The sequence below is a fragment of the Nuphar pumila genome, chromosome 16, assembly GCF_984573655.1.
Source record: "Nuphar pumila chromosome 16, dmNupPumi1.hap1.1, whole genome shotgun sequence".
Taxonomy (NCBI): Eukaryota; Viridiplantae; Streptophyta; class Magnoliopsida; order Nymphaeales; family Nymphaeaceae; genus Nuphar; species Nuphar pumila.
In genome coordinates, this window is record NC_143264.1 from 15572638 (window position 1) to 15593212 (window position 20575).

The 20575-nt window shown below is 38.2% G+C and overlaps 1 protein-coding gene across 1 annotated transcript; it reads right to left on the reverse strand.

Annotated features, from left to right (window-relative positions):
- Positions 1–12481: 12481 nt before the first annotated feature.
- Positions 12482–16366, reverse strand: LOC149813007 (uncharacterized). Its single transcript, XM_089991047.1, has 3 exons — positions 15304–16366; positions 13448–14211; positions 12482–12997 (listed from the first exon to the last, which is right to left on the reverse strand). Exons 1-3 carry the CDS (start codon positions 16364–16366, stop codon positions 12482–12484), a joined length of 2343 nt encoding a protein of 780 aa, XP_089847173.1.
- Positions 16367–20575: the final 4209 nt, after the last annotated feature.

Below are 20575 nucleotides of genomic sequence, written 5' to 3' on the forward strand. Positions count from 1 at the left end.
TCTCATAGATCTATTGTTTATTTTCATGATTCTGATGCATAATCATGCCCAAGTACAATTGGAGTCTGACACTGGGACTATTCACAGTCCTGATTCTAACAGGATGTAAATGGCATTTTGTCTATTAATTTTCACTGGTTCAACTCCCTGGTCCTGAGGGTTGAGCTTGACAGCAGTCGTTATCCTGGTAAAGTATAACAAGGGTAGTGCACGTGGGGCCACATCCTCTTGTTCACATGTCCCAATCTAGTGACTGTAATTGGCATTCTGGCTAGTAATTAATATTTCACTGGTTCAATTGTCAGTCCTGACGGTTGAGCTTGAGAACGGCAGCACCTATACAAGTTAATATGACAAGCTCAGTCTGGATGTGCACTTTTTGCTGCAGCTCCTGTTTGCAACTTCTGATTTTTTACCTAATTTTCAGATTGCTTTCCACAGTCGCCAGTTCTTTTAAGTTTTCAATATCCATAATGAAAGTAAATTTACAAGCACTTCAACAAATGCACTCTTCTACACAAGTGGGCACGTAAGTCAGGGTGGTCGTGAGGCTCCACCCAGTGTTTTCCTCGCTTCGGCGAGGGTGCCTCGTCATGAAAAAAAAAGGCAATTATCACAAATTAATTAGGTTGGGGGAGTCTGATACTCGAGTTGGTAAATGTTAATCAAGTCCATTAAGAATATTTCTGGATAAGTTTTCTATTATAGTGGGACTTGATTTTGATGTTCAATATGCCCCATTTTTTCTGAAGTGAGGTATTGATGTCCTGCATCTGGTGCTGTACTTGAATGAGATTTGTGACGTCTCCTGCCTAGTGTTGTGCCTAATCAGATTTTCATGTCCAAGTAATATTGTGCTCGACACAGAATTTGGATGTCAAGCACCCACTACTATGCATAAATACGAAAGTTGGTAGCCCTGTTAAAGATTGGACCATTATTCAATGTATATTATGAAAGTTAAGAACTAGAACGTCAAACTTAAAAGTCCTTTTTCAAAAATAATGACCTTGAGAATTATGCATGCAATTTTAAGATATGGTTTTGATTAGTTGAATGGTTAATGAAGTTAACGGGTAAACTAGGTAAAAGAAATCATTATTGATGAAAAAAACAGCTGCAAAACAGTACGTATTAGATGTTCAGCTTGGGTCTATTTTCTGGCCTCTAAAATCTAGCTGAGCAGGTAATAAGATCCATAAAAGACCTTGGAACAAAATGAACATCCGCTTGTACTCCATCTTCAAAGAGAAAATGTAGATGCGCTTATAAAATGAAATAAATAAAAAGGAATGGCATCAAGGCTGTCACTTGGAGGGATTTGCAAGGAGTTGAAAAAGTACAAATATTGGATTTCAATGGAAATGGTTTTCAAGGGAGTTTTAATGACAGGAAGACGGTATGTTCCACAGATTTTTTACGTGCAAAAGATGTTCTATGAGAATTCATTGGTCTGCAAATGGGATTCGTTCCCTATGGAGAGCAATTTTTATATTTCTGAATTATGTAAGAGTTGGAATCTGAATGTTAAACCAGAATTATCTGTGTTACTGAAAGTGAATTTCTGGTTTGGTTTGGCAATCGAGAGGATTTGATGTCGGTGATTAGCAGAGGCCCTTGGACTCTCGCTGGAAGAACACTCGTCATGGAGCAGTGGCATGGAGCTGGAGTTTCTAAATTTCATGAATTGCGGTCTATACCAGTGTGGGTACGTATCTTTGGCCTTACTCCTGTTGTCTGGGGCAACAACTTATTTATACGTATTGCGGAAACTCTTGAAGGCAAGCTGATAGACGTTGATGATCGTACCTCCTCTAAGGTGAGATTCCATTTTGCTAGATTTCTTATTCAGTTCCCAATTAATTGTGTACGAATCATTACCTATCAAGTTGAGGGATTTGTTTGCGGAAGAACAATGTATTGAGTTGGAATCTTCGACTATGGTATGTGGAGTATGTCAATCCCGACTGCATTGAGTTGGATAAGTGTTTTGTCAATTATTAGTAACCTCACCACATACACTACACTTGTATGGTACATCTTTGTATTATGTTCTCTATCTCTTCACCTTAGGTTATCTTAGTTTACGAATCACTTTTGGTGAATAGACAATAAAAGTCGATAGAGCATTGTGTGAGACATTATCTGTCATAAAAAAAATATATTATATGCAGTTTGATATTATTCAACTCTGAAGAACTTATCGTAGTAATCCTCTAGTAGCTTGCCCTCATAAAAAATGCATATAATCATATGTTCACATAGAATTTCACTAACTTGTCACTATTCACAAGAGCATAACTACTTTTCAAGATCAACACTATAACTGTGAGATCAATCGTGAGCTTCATGCCGATGTTAGTAGCAATGCACTATCTGCACATGTAGTTGTGCTTTTCTCTAAGTGCCTCTACCTTTTCTTTTACCTCAATCACCATAACACATGACATTTTCTGCTTGATATTTTTTTTTTCTCAAAAAGTTTCATTAACATAAGACGAAACCTCTCAATAAGAGGCACTAGGGGCTTGTCACATATGAAGAGAATACAAGAATTGAAGCTCTTTGTTATATTAGAAGTTAAGTACCCATATTTTCTTGATAGAAAGTGAGCTCCATAAGTGCCTGGATAAAGAAAAGGCCAAGAGAGTTCTGAAGGAATTTCATGAAGGTTTCTGCGGAGGTTACATTAATGTCCAAATGATGGTTAAGAAAATCTTAGAGCAGGATACAATTGATTAACTATGGATCACAATTGCTACTCTCATGTCAGAAAATGTAAAGAATGTCAAGAACATGCTGATGTCATTCATGCACCCTTATCTACATTGCATTTTGTTGCATCCACATGACTATTTTTCATATGGGCATTTGATGTCATATGTATTATTCATCCACATGCATCCAATGGTCAACGTTACATTTTAGCTGCCATCAAATACTTTACCAAATGGTTCAAAGCCATAACCTTATCTTGAGTAAAAGTCAACATGTAGCAACATTCATTTACAAGAACATATTGTGTCATTTTGGTGTTCCCAAGGATCTGGTGAGTGACAATGATTCCCAATTCAAGAATGAGAACATTAGGAAGATGTGCAAAAAATTTGGCATAACACAACATTCCCCCCCCCCCCCCCCCTATTATCTCAAAGGTAATGGTCAGGTCTAAGCTACCAACAAAACCATTATGCATCATTAAGAAAAGCATACAAACAGGTCAGGATTGACATAAAAAATTGCATGATATATTGTTTGCATATCGCACTACCATCTGCACGCCTACTAATCTCACTCCTTTTGAGTTGGTGTATGGGACTTAGGTTGTGTTGCCTCTGCAAGTGCAGTTAGCCTTACTCAAGATATTTGTTGCTCTAGAGATACCTTTAGAAGCTCAACAGGAGCTTAGACTGGCTGAACTGAATTTCTTAAATGAGAAGTGACTTCTGGCGACAGAGCACAATGAGGAATATCAGAGAAATATTGAAAGATATTATGTTAAACATGTGATTGAACAATCTTTCTAAGTCAACAAGATGGTCCTGAAATTCATTCACCATGCTAGGTCGCACCATTTGGGGAAGTGGTGCCCAAATTGGGTAGGACCTTATGTTGTCAAACAAGTCCTTGCTGGGAACTTATATCGGGTGATCAACTCTGATGGAGTTGAATTATCCGATCTAATCAATGCAATGTATTTGAAAAACTTTTATTGTTAGATTGGATATATTTTTGAAAAATTATTGAAAAAACGTTCTCATTGTCTTGTGAAAATGTGTTTCTTAGAAGATGAGATGAAAAAGAAGCTATGAAAGTCTAAAATCGTGATAGAGAGGTTATCCTAAGTATAAAAAATTAGCAATAAAGTGGAGCTACTCAAATAATTTTATAGCAACTAAAGATCTTTGAAAGCGAATCATAAGAGTTTACAATTGGATGTCCTAAAATGTCAAGTATAAGACTATATAGGACTTTCTTAGATGAACTACTATGTGAGCTTAAGAATATGACTGAGTCACCTCTTGCTTGACCTTGCTTCTAAACCTCCTTTGGTTGGTTCCAAGGAATCCTTAGTCATTAACCTAAGGTGGACCTCATTTGGTAGCTGAAGCAACTGACAGATAAATAAAGTCAATGAGCGAAAATCATATACCCAAAGTATGAAAGGTTGTTTGTCATACCCCTAGGCCTATTGGTTCCAATAAAAGTTATCACCTGGTCACAGGTTCAGGTGCAATCAGTCTTAAGAAGCAAAAGAGCCAAAGTGGCTTCATGTGAAGTAAGAAAGAGCCAAAGATATCAAGTGTGAAAGTATGAAAGAAAATTCATGTCATATCCTATAAAAAGAGAAGGTAAACCGTTGGAAAAAGTTGTAAGGAGATGAACTTACTTAGGGTGAACCTAGACTTTTCTCCAATGTTCTCTTTCTGAGGGCACAAGAAAGATCCATGATGTACTTTTCCAGTTTGGCAACATGTCCAAACAAACTTTCATTCCACCCCCAGCTTGTCAAGCTTGTTAGCTATAATTAGGGTTGTCAACAGGCCAGGTTTGTATCAAGTACCCGATCCGACTCGAGCCCAAATTGTTGATCTGAATAATATTCAAGTTTACCTGAACTAATCCGAGCAATATATAGGTCAAGTATTGGTTATGATTTTTCAAAATACTCAACAAACCCAAGTGCAGAGCCAACGTGGCTACGTCTCTCATCTTGGGGGTGGTTTGTCCATGTAAAAAAAAATAAAATAAAAGTAAACTTCTTAAATTATGCAGATCCAAGTTTGATATCTCCCAAGCAAAACCTGAACCTAACACTTTGTTATTTGGGTGGGTTGGGTATATCTTAATGGGTTGGTTAGCCCTAGCTATAATGAGGGACCTAGTGGTGGAAACCCCATCCGAAGTAATTTGTTTGTCCCTCAATCATATTTGTATATTTTATAATATATTTTGTACTTTGCTATAAAGACAATTCATGTTGTGAAACCACATACCAAGAAACATAAGATAAAGAAAAAAAATGGCATGTTATCTTGGGACCAAACTAAGGAATAGAGAGCTACATAAGGAGAAAGTAGAAGACTTACCTTATTCTGCACGTGAGGATGATGACATATGTGAGCATTGAGAAGACCGATCCCGGATAGCCAAGAGATGAGGTACAGGTCTGTGGGTTTCAATACTTATTTATAGTTGCTGCCAGGGCACCATTTACACCATACTCACTCAAGCTGGCTATCCTGGCCAGGTGACTTTCAACCAAAAAGTCACCTTCATAAGGCCTACAAATGGCCAACCAAGCCTTCCCACATCCAGGGGAAGCCTGAACCATGGGGAGGGCCCTAGAGACCTAAGGGAAAGAAAGAACTTCCTAAGCTATAGATCTTCTAAGAGCTACACTAAGGAATATAGAGCTACATAAGGAGAAAGTAGAAGAGTTACCTCATTCCCTATGTGAGGATGATGATAGATATGAGCACTGACCCTTTTCTGCCCTAAGTCTAACTCAGAATATCTTTTCCAATCCTGGATCCACCCTAGTGGTAGCTGCCCAAATTGTTTGGGACTATACATTAATTATCAGAGTCCACCCCAAGCTAGAGTCCTACCCAGGTTGAGACTCTGGTGATAATCTCCCCTTAGAATCTCATTCAGGGAGGGATTGTGGATGTATAATTTATCTTAATTTTTTTTGTTCTATAAATAGGCATGTACATTCTTCATTATTTTCAATGAAAATTATTGAGTTGTTCTTCTAAATTTCTTTCATCGTTTTTGTGCATGATTGTTGCTTGAGGGAAAGACTCTGCTCTGTCACCTAACCATCCATCCCTGCTCATGCCGGCCCAGTCGGGAACATGTTTCTCCCTTTTAGCCATGCCCTCATTTCTATATTGAATTTCATGCTTGCTAGGTGCAATTTCTTTCTAGGTTCAGAACCATGCTTCACAAGGCCAAAACTGATAGAATCAATCATATGTGAATCAAGTTCTATCAATTGGTATTAGAGCAACTCATCTTGCATGTCAAGATGACCATTACTCTGCCTCGATCAACACAATCTCCCAGTGAGTCATTCATCTTCACCTCCCTATGTTTTTCTCTCTAGATATGTCCCAGCCCTAAGACACGCCCAATCATCCTCCCTTGGTTGATTACTTGCTCGGACTTACCTCTTCCTCATTCACAGTTCTATCAATTCGGCCCCACATGCTCTAGCATGTTCGCCTGTCTAGCTTAGCATGCCCTTCTACCTTCCATCTCTACCATCGTACTACTTTTCGTATGCGCGACCTCATGTTCAGGCCTACCTCATTTTTTGTGTTAGATCTAATAGCACTGATCTTTGAGGAGTTGAGCTCTATCAATTCATATCAGAGTCATTCATCTTGCGCGACCTCATGTTCAGGCCTACCTCATTTTTTGTGTTAGATCTAATAGCACTGATCTTTGAGGAGTTGAGCTCTATCAATTCATATCAGAGTCGTTCATCTTGCGCACCATGCCGATCAACAACTACCTCGATCAATGTAGAAAGGGCCCACACCCTTCATAGTTTTCATTTAGGTTTGATTTGATGCTCGAATTTAATTTCAGAATCATTTTTTATTTAGTTACGATAGATATTTATTATGAGTGGAGTTAGATCAGACCCAATGCTGACCTACACCGAATCTTAATTTCCCAGAATGTTTTTTGTGTCTTTTGGAGCAGAACGATAGTCCTAGCAGTTTGGTAGTTGCAAAACTGAATTTTTTTTAGGCCTACATCCAAGTCCAATTTTTTTGTTTCAGGTTCCACCCTATGATAGACGAAACTGTGCAAGATATAAAGAAGTGTGTGAATCCATCGAGCAAAGGGTAAGATTGAATCTGGATTGAATCATTTATTTTGCGGATCGTGTGAAGAATGTCAGAAAATGGATGTAGTTCTCCATGATGTGAACCTTGCTTCATCCTTTGCTAACTCACGCGAGGCCATGGATGACATGTTAGATGATAATTTGGAAACTTTCTCTGACCAACTGCATGAGGTAGTCAACCACATTATGGATGAGGCCGATCTAGCGGCCTTCTTCTCTAATTTGCAGGCCTACAACAAGGAATCAATGCAACAACTCCCTAGAGACACTGACTTAACAATGACCTTGCTCCCTCTTTTGATCATGAGTTCCCTCACTCATGATTGGATGACGTGCATCACAATCAGCCCACCCGCGATACTATAGTAATTGGCATAATTTTTGAATTTTTAAAATGACACAATTGGCATAGGACCCCACAAATCACAATGAATTTTGCCAAATGGCTCGTTATAATGATCAAAAATAGGTAAAAACAACAATTGGTGCATCTTGCCCATCTAGCAACTAACACAAATAGTATAGTCACGAATCTAAGAAAATCCACTTGGGAACGAGGGTGCCTAAGTAGTTGATGCCAAATATCTCTAGTAGCAGTGAAAAATCTTGTAAAAAAAGACCTTCATTTGTGAATCAAGAGTGTAGAGATCTCCAAATCTATTGTCCATCCACCACCTTGTTTTTTTCTTGTCTTTATTCAAAAACCCATTAGACAAGAATTCAAAAATATAAGGAATATCACTTGTAAGCTAACTTATAAAAAATAAATTTTCCAGATCTGGAACCACTAAAACAATGTTTAGTTTTAAAATTTTATTTCCAATGTCAAGTCTATTAGTGCCAATATGGGTAATATCAAGCATCTCACCATTACCCACCATTATCCTTTCTAGACCATACTATTTAATGAGGTTATCGAGTTTACCTGGATGCCATGTTATGTGTGCTAAAGCCCATGTATCTGAAAGCCAAGCCTTGTCTTGGCTATGTAAAATCTTCGTGACATCCTCCGATTGATAATCCTAGTTAAACTTGTGCCAACAATTGATGTCACTATGGTTAGGAATATCATAGATCTGACACACCACTTTTTTTTGACTTCTAGTAGTATTCTTTTTATCTGTTTGTCCTTGAGAATTAGGAGCATTGGACTGTTTCTCTTTGTTTTGATTTTGATGATTTTTGCTTCCTTTGCCCAACCTAAACAAATTCTCGACCTCTTGAATTGAACCTCTTTAATCTTTGATTTCTAGAACATTTTCCTAGGTAGGCAATTAGCGGAGTGAGGGAGGAGAAACAAAAAAAATCAAAGCAACATTTTTATAAAATTTTAAAAGTTAAAGGTCCGTTTTGAGTAAAAACAACAAATCATAACCATGAAACAAAATTTTCCAAACTTGTAGAGTTAAACGAAAAAGTTTAGGTAGTTTTCAGCAATTTCAGAAAGTTCAAGAGTCAGTTTTAGGAAAACACAAATTAAAACCATGTCTTAGGTATTTTCTCCAACCCTAACCCCCTTCTCAAATCCAAACCCCCTTATTTCATTTTTTTTTTATTTCTTCTTCTCCTCCATTGCTTTCGGGCAGCTCCACCCTTCCAACACATGTGTCTGGCAGGCCGATCGGTGGAGGGGCATCCTTCACCTCCCTTGCAACCTTTGACGCCGACAACAAAAACTGCTCTAGTCGATCGTTGTTTGGCGAAGAGGTATACTCCCTGTGTTGCTGCCTCTTTTTCTAGCAACAAGAATAGTCGGGCTCTACTGACCGGCAGTGGTATGCAGTCGGATCTGAGGAGCCTGGTGATGGAGCGAGACAGTACAAACTTAGTCCGACGGTGGTAGGCGACGAGAGATTCATCCGATGATGCTCAACCAAAGAAAAAATAGAGACATCATTTTACACCTGACTCTGATACCAATGTAGAAATTTTAGGACCCAGTGTGTGTGCAATGAGGGAGAACCAGAGAAACTATAGAAGAGAGAGAGAGGGTGGGGGGGGGGATTATGGTAAACGGCCTTCTTTAAGGGGATTATTGCTCGGTCATCTTGCAGTGCCCAGGGGCTGGAGATTTATAACTCTCTCATTGGTAGCTATTTTTTCAGCCTTAATTTGTTATTTTATTTCACACTTTTTGTCTTTCCCATGAGTTACGAGCTCACCAAATTTGTGGCTCCTTAGATTTCAGTTGTGAGACCATTATGGCCATACTGGATCTGTTAACCTGGATATAACAACAATGTTATGATTGACATTGTCTTCATCAGCATGCAAGGTCCTCATCATTTCATGTCCTCGAAGAGGAGAAACCACTTCATCATATGGCAGTCTGGATGGTTTCAGCATCATGGTAACAAAGGATACATATTTGAAGCCTATATAAATTATTGACAAGCCAAAATAACATCTCACGATCTTCAATAGGCTTTTTGATGGCTGCAAGCTCATCACAAATGCTTTTGAATTTTGTGATATACTCGATCATCATCCAGAGAATCCTTTTGCAGTGAATCTAGAGCTTTTAAACGAGCAAGAACTCTTGTTCATGTGATTTATGTGCAAAAGCTTTCATAACAGCTTTCCAAACTTTAGCAGCAATTTGCATACCGACCCCAAGGCCAAGAACTTCCTCTGAAAGTCCCTATGATCCATCTGCGGTGAAGTCCATCCTACTTCCTCCAAGCGGTGAATGCAGGATTGAGATGACTCAATCAACATCAATAGATTCTATAGAAGATGACATCATATATTTTTAAAATGAGCTCAAGAACTAGAGTACGGATACAAAAAGTTTGAATGGGAAAACTTTATCATGATGAAGTTGGCCACATTCAGATTGAATGGATACGGGTACAGACTTGCAGATGACAAGTTGCTGGGCTGAGATGATGTGGACGCCATTATGCTTAATGAAAAGATCTCTAATGCATGAGCTTCCAATAAGGAGCATTGATACCATTCAAACAACTGAGCTCAAAATGAGACATGCACACATTCTCATAGAAAGAGCAAAAAGATTTACTGAGTTAGGTGAATAACATACCTACATCCATGGTTAGGTTCTCACATACTGAGATGCGTGGGGAGTTTTCACTAAGAGATAAATAGAGAACCTTACAATATTTTTGGAGATAAGATTTTCTCAACAATTATCTAACTAATCTCCTGCAATATAGCACAATTTTAGGGAGGCAGCTCATCTTTAGATTTGTATGGCTCTTCCATAGGATCTCCAATGATCCAATCGGTACTTCCTTTGGGGCCACCAGCAATAGGATAAAGATTAGCATGCACCAACTCATTTGACTCTGAGATGGATTTGGATTTTCAACTGGATTCAGATCAATATCTCTTCTCTTAACATTGTCATATCTCATATAGAATCTCATTGGTGTAAGCTATTTCAATCAAATCTAACATCTTAGATGGATTCAAAATGGCCAATTCGATAGGAATCAACCTTTATGTTGCATTTTTTTGACAAAAAAATCGATTTTTAAATTAACAAAATTTGGCACGTTTATAGTTCATTTTTTAATAGCCATAACATCTTATTGAAGGTTGGATTTTAGCAATTCAAATATTGATATTCACTAACTGAACCATGCAAAACAAATCTACGAGGTCAGATTTGATCAAAACACTTGCATCAGTGAGATCTCAAGATGGGGTATGAAGATAGGATGACAGAGGGGATGAGTGGAACTGAATTGCTTACCTTCTCTACCATTTTTTTTATGAAGGCACGCATTTTATATTCACAAAATCTACAAACACCTACTAATGAAGTAATTATCTGGTCCTTTAAATAGCAGTAGTTTCTTATTATAATATGAAAAAAAAGTATAACCTAATTATGAACTAAAGTATCTACTAATATATAGGAAAATTGAAATATGTAAACCAACAAAATATGTAAACTAGTATAAACTGAGATTTCATAAGGTTTTTGCAAATCTAACACTGCAGATGCATTAAGCAATGCCCATTTGTTTTGAATCAGCTATTGGATCATTGTAATCCGATCAAGAAATGTGATTTTGTATACTCGAATATTTATGAAAATTTTTAGCCGTTGATTTTGAAGCCTTAAAAGATCCTTCTTATACATTATAATCTGATGATCTAAGAGTCTGTTTCTATAAAACCAAGCATCTAGAAAATATGGGTGCATACTAGTTTACATGTTCCAATTAGGACTTCTTTTCCAAAAGGAAACTGCTGTCAGAGTGTTTAAACCACTCACATTGTCCTTATTTCCAAACACAAAAGAGATCATTCTCTCTCCAAATTTCAACTTATTAGTTTATGTAATTTTGTTTATAAGATCATAACTAAAATCATGGTCAACCTAATGTCTCCCATCCTCAAACGTATCATTTCTCACAACCAGAGGATCTTTCTTAAAGGTCGTTCTATCCGGGACAACATTCTATTAGCTCATGAGTTAATCGATTCTATGTCATCTAGTAAAGGCCCCATCAATAATGTTTGAAACTGATTTGGCCCAGGCTTATGACCTAGTTGATTGGACTTTCCTGGAAAGCTCCTTGCGAAAAATTGGTTTTGCTAATTATTGGATCTAGTGTATTATGGTTTGTATCTCCAACCCGAAGTTTGCTGTTGTGATAAATGGTGAACCAGGGCCCAAGTTTGCTAGCAGCAGGAGTATTTGTCAAGGTGACCCCTTACCCCCCCCCCCCCCTTCATGTTCCTGACTATCATGGAAAGGCTTGGCAGAAGGCTGCAACTAGCAGAAAGTGAAAAAGTAATTGTTCCTGTCACAGTGAAGGGTTTTAGTTAGAGCCACTCTCTGTTTGCAGATGATGCATTGTTTTTTCTTGCAGACAAAAAATCTCCCATCAGGCATTTCCTCCAGATTATTAGGGAGTTCCAACTGAAATCAGGACTATTGTGAGCTAAGAGAAATCAGTGTTCATTGCTTTCAATATGTCTCTTTCTCAGATGAGTCATATTTGTTGACAGAAAGAAAAGAAGTAACAACAGATTTACGTGGTTCGGCTAATAGCCTACATCCACGAGAGAACCAGCACACAAGCTTATTATTCCATTCATCATAAACAGCTTATATAAAGCCAAGGGAAAACATACGATAAGGCCAAAATATCAAGGCAGGTAACCACTTGCCATTAATAGTGGACCAATTCCAAGATCTAAGGGATAACGAACGACCTTAAAAGGTAAGATAGATTGTGAGATAGAAACAGTAACTGAAAGATATGAGAGGATATAATCTTCGATATTATCTTCTCAACACAGCAATCTTCGATATTATCTTCTCAACACTCCCCCTCAAGTGGGGTGTGAATATTGAAGCAACCCCACTTGTTGAGTGTATTTTGTAATTGTAATCGACTCATTCCTTTGGTAAGAGCATCAGCCAACTGATCAATGCTTCTTGTATAAGGCAAGATGATTTCTCCTTTTTGAACTTTTTCTCTGATATAATGACAGTCGATTTTTATATGTTTAGTCCTCTCATGAAAAACAGAATTTGAGGCTATATGAATGGCAGATTTGTTGTCACAATTCATTTTCATAGGACTAGTTATAACTATTCCTATCTCATTGAGAATAGACTTCGTCCAGCTCATTTCACAAGTGGTGGCAGCCATCCATTGCCCTGTACTCTGCTTCAGCACTAGACCTTGAAACAGTGTTTTGCTTCTTACTTTTCCATGAGACTAAATTGCCTCCAACAAATATGCAGAAGCCTGTAGTTGATTTTCTGTCTTCACTTCCAGCCCAATCTGCATCTGAATATCCTTCAACCATATTGTGCCCATTTCTTGTGTAAACCAGTCCTTGTCCTGGACTTTTCTTTATATACCTCAAGATGCGTTCAACAGCTTTTACATGGCAAGGTCTTGGAGAGTGCATGTATTGACTTATAGAGCTGACTGCATAAGAGATGTCTGGTCTAGTAACAGTGAGATATATGAGTCGACCAACTAATCTCTGATATTGTTCAATATCTCTTTGTGGAATAACTTCTTCATTAAGATCAAATTTGGTATAGGCTTCTATGGGAGTGTCAGCAGGTTTGACTCCAAGTTTGCCTGAATCCTTAAGGAGGTCAAGGGCATATTTTCTTTGGCTTAGGAAAATTCCCTTTTTTGAATAAGCAACTTCTATTCCCAAGAAGTATCGAAGTTGACCAAGATCTTTGATATCAAATCTTTTATGTAGATGATTTTTAACTTTTGATATTTCAAAAATATCATCTCCTGTGATAATTATGTCATCTACATAGATTAATACAATGGTAGTTTTGCCACAGAAATGTAATACAAACAGTGAATTATCAGCAATGCATCTTTGAAAGCCTCTCTCTTCTAGCACTTGACTTAGTTTCAAGTACCATGCTCTGGGTGATTGTTTTAAACCATAGAGAGATTTTCTAAGCCTGCAAACCAAGTTAGGGTTACCTTCTTGGGGATGACCAGGCGGTAAATGCATGTAGACTTCTTCTTCAAGGTCTCCTTGGAGAAATGCATTTTTTACATCCAGTTGAAATAACTCCCAATTAAAATTGCTGGCTAGAGAGAGAAGGATTCTTACAGTGTTCATTTTTGCGACAGGTGCGAAGATCTCTTCGTAATCTATTCCATAGGTCTGAGTAAATCCCTTAGCAACAAGGCGTGCTTTGAAACGTTCAATTGTCCCATCACTTTTGTATTTTATTTTGTAGATCCAGCGACATCCCACAGCCTTTTTTCCTTTTGGAAGTTGGCAAATTTCCCAAGTTTTGTTTTTGTGTAGCGCATCAAGTTCTTCTCCCATGGCTTGAACCCAAGTAGCTTGATCCTTGGCCTCGTAATAATTTATAGGTTCTCTGTGTTTGTCGATGGCATTGAGGCACGTCAGAAATGCTTTTGATAGATGATCATATCCAATGTGCTTTTCTATAGGATGATTAGTAGAACTGAATGTAACAAAGTCCTTAAGATGGCTAGGAGGTCTAGTCACTCTTTCAGAGCGTCTTATAGGAATAGCATCATGATGGGATGAACTTCTATCTTCTTCATTTTGATGTGAAGAATCCTCAGCAATGCTTTCTGCATTATGATTTTGACGCTGCTTAGATAGAACCAAGTCTTTTGTCCAGTCCACGCTGGGAAGGACAGTTTGATTCTCCCCCTGAAAGTCATCATTGAGTATCTCAGTAGTATTAGAAAAATAAGGAACATTCTCATTAAACATAATATCACGAGAGATATAAAGACGTTTGTTCTGAACATCATAGCACTTGTATCCTTTCTTTGAACTGGAATATCCAAGAAATAGACATTTAATGGCACGTGGACTGAGCTTATCACTCCTAACTGAAATAAACACAGTGCACCCAAATGTCCGCAAGTGAGATAACTCAATTTTACGACCTTTTAAAATTTCCAACGGAGACTTATTTTTCAGACCTTTGCTAGGAAGTCTATTTATAAGATAACATGCGGTGAGAACAGCATCACTCCAAAATTTCTTAGGCACATTCATCTGAAACAAAAGAGCTCTGGTCATCTCCAAAAGATGTCTGTTTTTTCGTTCCGCCACACCATTTTGTTGAGGTGTGCCGACACAAGTGAATTGATGATCTAGACCAGTTCTTTTTTCAAAATCTTCGAAGATTTTATTTTTGAATTCTGATCCATTGTCGGTTCTAATAGCCTTTATTTTTGAATCATATTGAGTTTCTATGAATGCATAAAATTCTGTAAAGACTTTAGGAACTTCATCTTTAGACTTTAGAAGATATAACCAACAATATTTTGAGTAATCATCAATAAAGAAAACATAATATCTATAATCTGAATATGCCTCCACAGAAGCAGGTCCCCACACATCAGAATGAATTAACTCAAACATCTGAGTTGATGCACTCTCAGTTTGAGAAAAAGAACAATGAGCTAATTTAGCAAATTTGCAAGTATCACAACTGCTACAATCAAATTGAGTATCTGGAAATAAAGTTCTAAGAGCATAGTTTGAGGGATGTCCTAATCTGCAGTGCCATGATTTACTGAGATCCTTTCTTTTTGCCATTGATGCATAACTGTTGAGATTAATTTTGTAGAGTCCTCCTGACTTTTGTCCTTCACCAATCGTCTTCCCTGTCTTTCGGTCCTGAAAAATGACATTAGTTGGGGAAAAAATAACATTGCAGTCAATGCTTTCTGTGAGTTGTCCCACGGATAAAAGATTAGAGGCAAGGCCAGGTATATATAAAGCCTTTGAGATATGTTGCTTAAAAGAAAAATCTCCAATACCATGGACATGAATAAGATTTCCATCAGCAATAGTAACTGGCCCTTTGTTATGAACTTGACTTAGATTATTTAATAAGTCACGGGACTGCGTCATATGATCTGACGCCCCACTGTCGACAATCCAAATGGAATCAGATGAAGGAAAATAATTACCTGAATCAATGGAATTGGACACTGTGTGAGCACTAGGGACAAAAGAAAATCCAGCTTTGCTATAAGAGTTGAAAAGTTCAGTCAGTTTTTCCATAGTAATTGGAGTGCCTGTAGGACCATTCTGATCATGTTGGTGGACGACATTGGCTGAATCACTGGTGGCATTTGTCAAATCCTTGTTCTTGAAATTTTCAGTTTTATTTATATTCGGCTTTCCATGAAGAGTCCAACATCTTTCCCGAATGTGTCCTTCTTTCCGGCAATAGGTGCAATAAGGCCTCTTCCCTTTTGATCTTCTCATGACAACATTAGTACCTCTATTAGAGTTAATTTGAAGAGCCACACGATCTAGATTTTCAGTGATCGTGTCCGTCTGATTCATCACTTTTCTCCTGGCTTCCTCTCTCAGTATTGTAGAACAAACAACATTGAGAGAGGGAAGATCTTGAGTCATAAGAATTTGGCTTCGAAGGTTTTCAAAATCAGTCCCTAGGCCTGCAAGAAACTGAAAAATCTTTTCCTGTTCTCGAAGTTTTTGCAGAGTAATAGGGTCAGCAACAATCAGTTTGTATGAATCGAGTTCATCCCACATCCCTCGAATTTTACCAAGATATTCGCTCACGGTTTGATTCTGTTTTTTGAGATTACCGATATCTTGGGATAATTGAAACATTCGAGCAATGTTGTATTGTTGTCCGTAGAGTTCTTTGGCTGTTCTCCAGATTTCTTCAGCAGTATTTAGAAACAAGAAACATTCAGCAATTTTCGGTTCCATGGAGGTTAACAGCCATGACATAACAAGATCGTTTCCAGACTGCCATTCATCAAATTTGGCGTCTAAACAATCAGGACGGGGCAATTTTCCAGTAATAAATCCAGTTTTGGCTTTGCCACTTAGAAATAAGCTGGCAGATTTCGACCATGACAAGTAGTTCTGGCCATTTAACAGAATTGAAGTAATTTTTTGGTTTGGACTTGCCTGTTCATGGATGAGAATACGCTGCTGATCACTGTTGCAGGTCTGTGAGGATGAATCACCGCTGGTGGAGCTGTTGCTCGTCATGGAGGATGAGAAACACGAACAACGCCAACAGAGAAGGTGCGGAAGAGCTTAATGCTCTGATACCATGTTGACAGAAAGAAAAGAAGTAACAACAGATTTACGTGGTTCGGCTAATAGCCTACATCCACGAGAGAACCAGCACACAAGCTTATTATTCCATTCATCATAAACAGCTTATATAAAGCTAAAGGAAAACATACGATAAGGCCAAAATATCAAGGCAGGTAACCACTTGCCATTAATAGTGGACCAATTCCAAGATCTAAGGGATAACGAACGACCTTAAAAGGTAAGATAGATTGTGAGATAGAAACAGTAACTGAAAGATATGAGAAGGTATAATCTTCGATATTATCTTCTCAACACAGCAATCTTCGATATTATCTTCTCAACAATATTTCAGGTCTTTGTGGTTGGCAGAAAGGCGTGCTCCTTATTCGTTATTTGGGTCTTCAACTTTTTAGAGGAAGGCTGAAAAAATCCTTGTGTGAGCCTCTGCTGGTTAAATTTTCGTAAGAGACTAGACACATGGTGTAGTAGACCGCTTTCAATGGCTAGCTCTTAAGTCAGAGTTCTAACATTACTCCTCGGAGTTCTAACATTACTCCTCATGTGCGAAGGAAGGCTAGCTCTTAAGTCAGGACAGATTGAAGCATCTGGGTGGGGATAATCTTGCGAACAAGTTTTATCTCTGTGGGGCAACAAGAAAAGTCTATTGTGCATCTGTTTATCTCTTGTTCAGTTTTCCAGTCAGTTTGGATTCACATTTGTCAGATGTTTGGGATAACGTAAGGGAGACCTTACAGGACGCCTTACGTAGATGGGAGAATGTGCGGATGCCGAACAAGAAACTACTACAAGCTTGGCGTGTTTATGGTGGATCAGAAACCAGATAATTTTTTAGAATAAAAATTTCACCAAAAAACAGATTCAGCATTTCTGTTTTTATGCAGTCAGGGAGCAGGTTATTGAAATTTGTAAGGACACGGATCAACCTATGGTATGGAGATGGCGCAGTGTTGGCCTTTGGTCTCCCTCGCCGAATCAGTCTGTATAGTATCTATCAGTGTTCATGGATCCTGGGATATGTGGTTAGTGAAGCTTCTGGCCATTTTTTAAGAGCAGGATGGGTGACTCCAATCACCTGTTAAGTGAGAGGGATTTATTTAAAATTGAAACAAAACGTCTTTTCAACGGGGGAATCCAACAATCCTGCTCTTAAAAAATGGCCATTCACGGTTTTTCTGTCCAAAAAAATTTACCATTATATATATATATATATAATGAAACAGGGAGAAAGTCTTTAAGGTTAATGGAAGCAAAGAGAGCATCTAGGTTTTAGTAAAATTTAGCAAGTTTGCCAAGTAGTTTTTTTCCTTCACTAGTAATTCTTGAATGCCCTACAAATGTCTGGAAAAATCACAACCAGTGAAGAATAAGAAAAAGAAAAAGAATGGCTCTCACGATATAACGTGATTTGGTCTTCAATAGACCTACATCCATGATCTCACACTCTCTCTCATTGATGAGAAAGAGGAGTGGTTCCCTTATATGATATTCACGTTACATGGTTAGTTTCTGCAACTAGATTTCTTTCTTGATAGGTCTCCATTCAGTTTAGGTAGTAACATGCTACATCATGTGATATTTCCTTGTTTTTTGGTTCAGCATTGCTGGACGTCTTTATCTCTATGTTGCCTTTGTCATTTGATCACTTGTTGATGATATTGAATCTGGATCTTGCTCTTGGATATGAAATACTCTAACATCCCCCCTCAAGATCAACGTGTTGGGGGCATACGTTGAGCTTGTTCCAAAGAGTGGAAAATCTAGCTGAAGCGAGAAACTTGGTAAGTAGGCCTGTCGTTTGATGCTCAGTTGGAATCTATCAAATCTGAAGTTCTATCTTCTGAACCTTGTCCCAAACAAAGTGCACATCTATCTCAATGTGTTTGTTTCTGCGAGTAAAGAACATGATTTGCTGCTGAGTAGGACTAATGTTGTTGCACCACAAGACAGGAGATCTGGTATTGTGAACTAGAGCAGAGTACTCTCCTTCTGTGCTAGAATGAGCAACTTGTTTAAGGGAGCTTCATGGGTTCAAATTCAGCCCAATAAAGATGACATAATCACTGGTGGATTTGCGACCATCCAGCCTAGTTAACATCACAGAAGACCGCAAGATTAGTTGATGTAGATGGTTTCATGAGAAGACCATAGTTAACAATATGTTTTAAATAGCATAGGATCCACTTTACTACTGTCCAGCGGTCATGTGTGCGTCTATGCATGAGCTGAGACACTTTGTTGACAAAGTAGGCCAGATTTGATTTTGTCAATGTGGCATACTATGAGGCCCCAACAAGGTGCATAGTGGGATCTTCAAATATTGCACCTGACTTGGCTGAAAGTGAGGAATTTAGAGGATGTGGTGTGGGTACAGGATTGACACCTAGCATATTAGTCATGTTCGAAAGATCTAAAATGTAGTTCCTCAAGTTCATCTGATTTATAAGATGCTTCAATGCCAAAAAAAATAAAAAAAATAAAATCTTTTAGAGCAAATTACTGCCCCAATTTGTGTATCAATTTAGATATATAATAGTTGAAATGGCTAGTCACCAAGCTATCATCAACATATATAAGAACAAAAATAATAATTGAGCCTTTTCTGAAAACAAATAAGATGTATCTTACTTTGAACCAAGAAATCCCAACGATTGAAGGTATGAGCTTAGTTTGGAAAACTAAGCCCACAAAGCTTGCTTGAGCCATGTTTCATTCCAGTTGGTCCCGGGTTAGGTTTGGGTTGAGCCTAGGTGTGGGTTAGGTTGGGTAGGTCAAATAAGGAATGGCTTTAGACTGGTTCTATTTTGGTCTAACTAGTTTCCGTAGAAAATTCAGTATGCCCAAACAGGTAAACTAAAAATCAGAAAAAACTTGGTGGAGGTCTTTTAGAGAGGTCAAGAAAGACTTTGTCCAAAGAGTAGGGTCAAAATCATTTTAGGCTAGGAGAGCTGGTCTAGGGAACAAGGGGGTCAGAATAGGGACAAGCCTCAAAATAAGTTTTGTTTGGGACATACGGGTTTGCAGAGAAAAAAAATCATTTCGCCCAAATGAAATGTGAAGAAAATCTAAAAATTGGTGGAGACACTAGAGATAGGTTGAGAAAGGTTTTGACAAAAAATTAGAGCATAACTCGTTCTGGTTGAGAAGAAATAAACTTGGAATAAGGAGAGACAGAACATGGGACATGGCTAGATTGGACTGAGTTTCAGGTCTAGCAGGTTTCAGTATAAATTCTATTTCTTTTTTACTAAGGTTTGGTAAATTCATATTTTTTAGAGGTATGGCAGGTCAGGGAAGCTACAACTAAAATCTCAGCCCTAAACGAGTTCGGGGCAAGGAGATATAAGGTCTGAAAGTTGGGTCAAATTCTGTAGTTCACAACAAAATTGAACCTAGGCTAGGTGGTGTGTTTAACATTTTGAGAAGAGGGCTCAGACAAGTTTAGGCTTAAGACAAGGCTGGACTAACTCACCAAGGTTAGACTAAGGGTGAAGCATGTCTAGGCAGGGTTTGGAGAGCGCCAGAGCATAGAGTTTGTCATGGTGAACACAAGTTCACCAGTTGTCATGGATGCACTGCATGAGCTGGGGACTAGGCTGCAGTTTGGTCCACAAAATTGGTCAACCTACTAGAGGTTAGGGTGGCTCTTGGCAGAGAAGCCTTGAGCAGACAGGCCTAGGGGCTAAGGAAAAAGGTGAAGAAGGCCTAGGAGAAAGGTGAAGAAAGCGAGATAGATGTTCTTATAGAAGGAGACAATTTTGAGAGAGAGAAACTTTACAAACTATTTCATTCTTTTCATGTCTCAACTACACCAAGTTGAACCCCTTTTATAGGCCAAGGGAGCTCCTACGTAATTACAAAAATTAAAGAAAAATAAAAGCAAATGAGCCACTACTATAAGCAGTAACTAAAACACCAATGAGAGTCATTATTCTAAGAGGCTCTTGGTCTCCAAAGACATAAAGGAGAGAAGCCCAAGGCTCATGATTTTAAGGGTCTTCAAGGCCTCTTAGGTGGCACAAAATGGGTGGGGTCCACCAGCCAATAGTGGCTTCTAGAAGAGATGCCTCGTGTGGGTCCCACTTTGTAAAATCTATTATTTTTTCCTACTTTTATATTTTCTGAATAACTAAATTTTTT

Bases quoted from the DNA above. Each gene is read 5' to 3' on its own strand.
- LOC149813007 (XM_089991047.1), bottom strand. From the start codon at position 16,366: ATGACGAGCAACAGCTCCACCAGCGGTGATTCATCCTCACAGACCTGC. The intron at 14,212-15,303 runs GTAATTATTTTC...TGTTTATTTCAG, and splicing joins GTCCAATTCCATTGATTCAG to TTAGGAGTGATAAGCTCAGT. The intron at 12,998-13,447 runs GTAAGAATCCTT...TATTCAAAAAAG, and splicing joins CTGTCGCAAAAATGAACACT to GGAATTTTCCTAAGCCAAAG.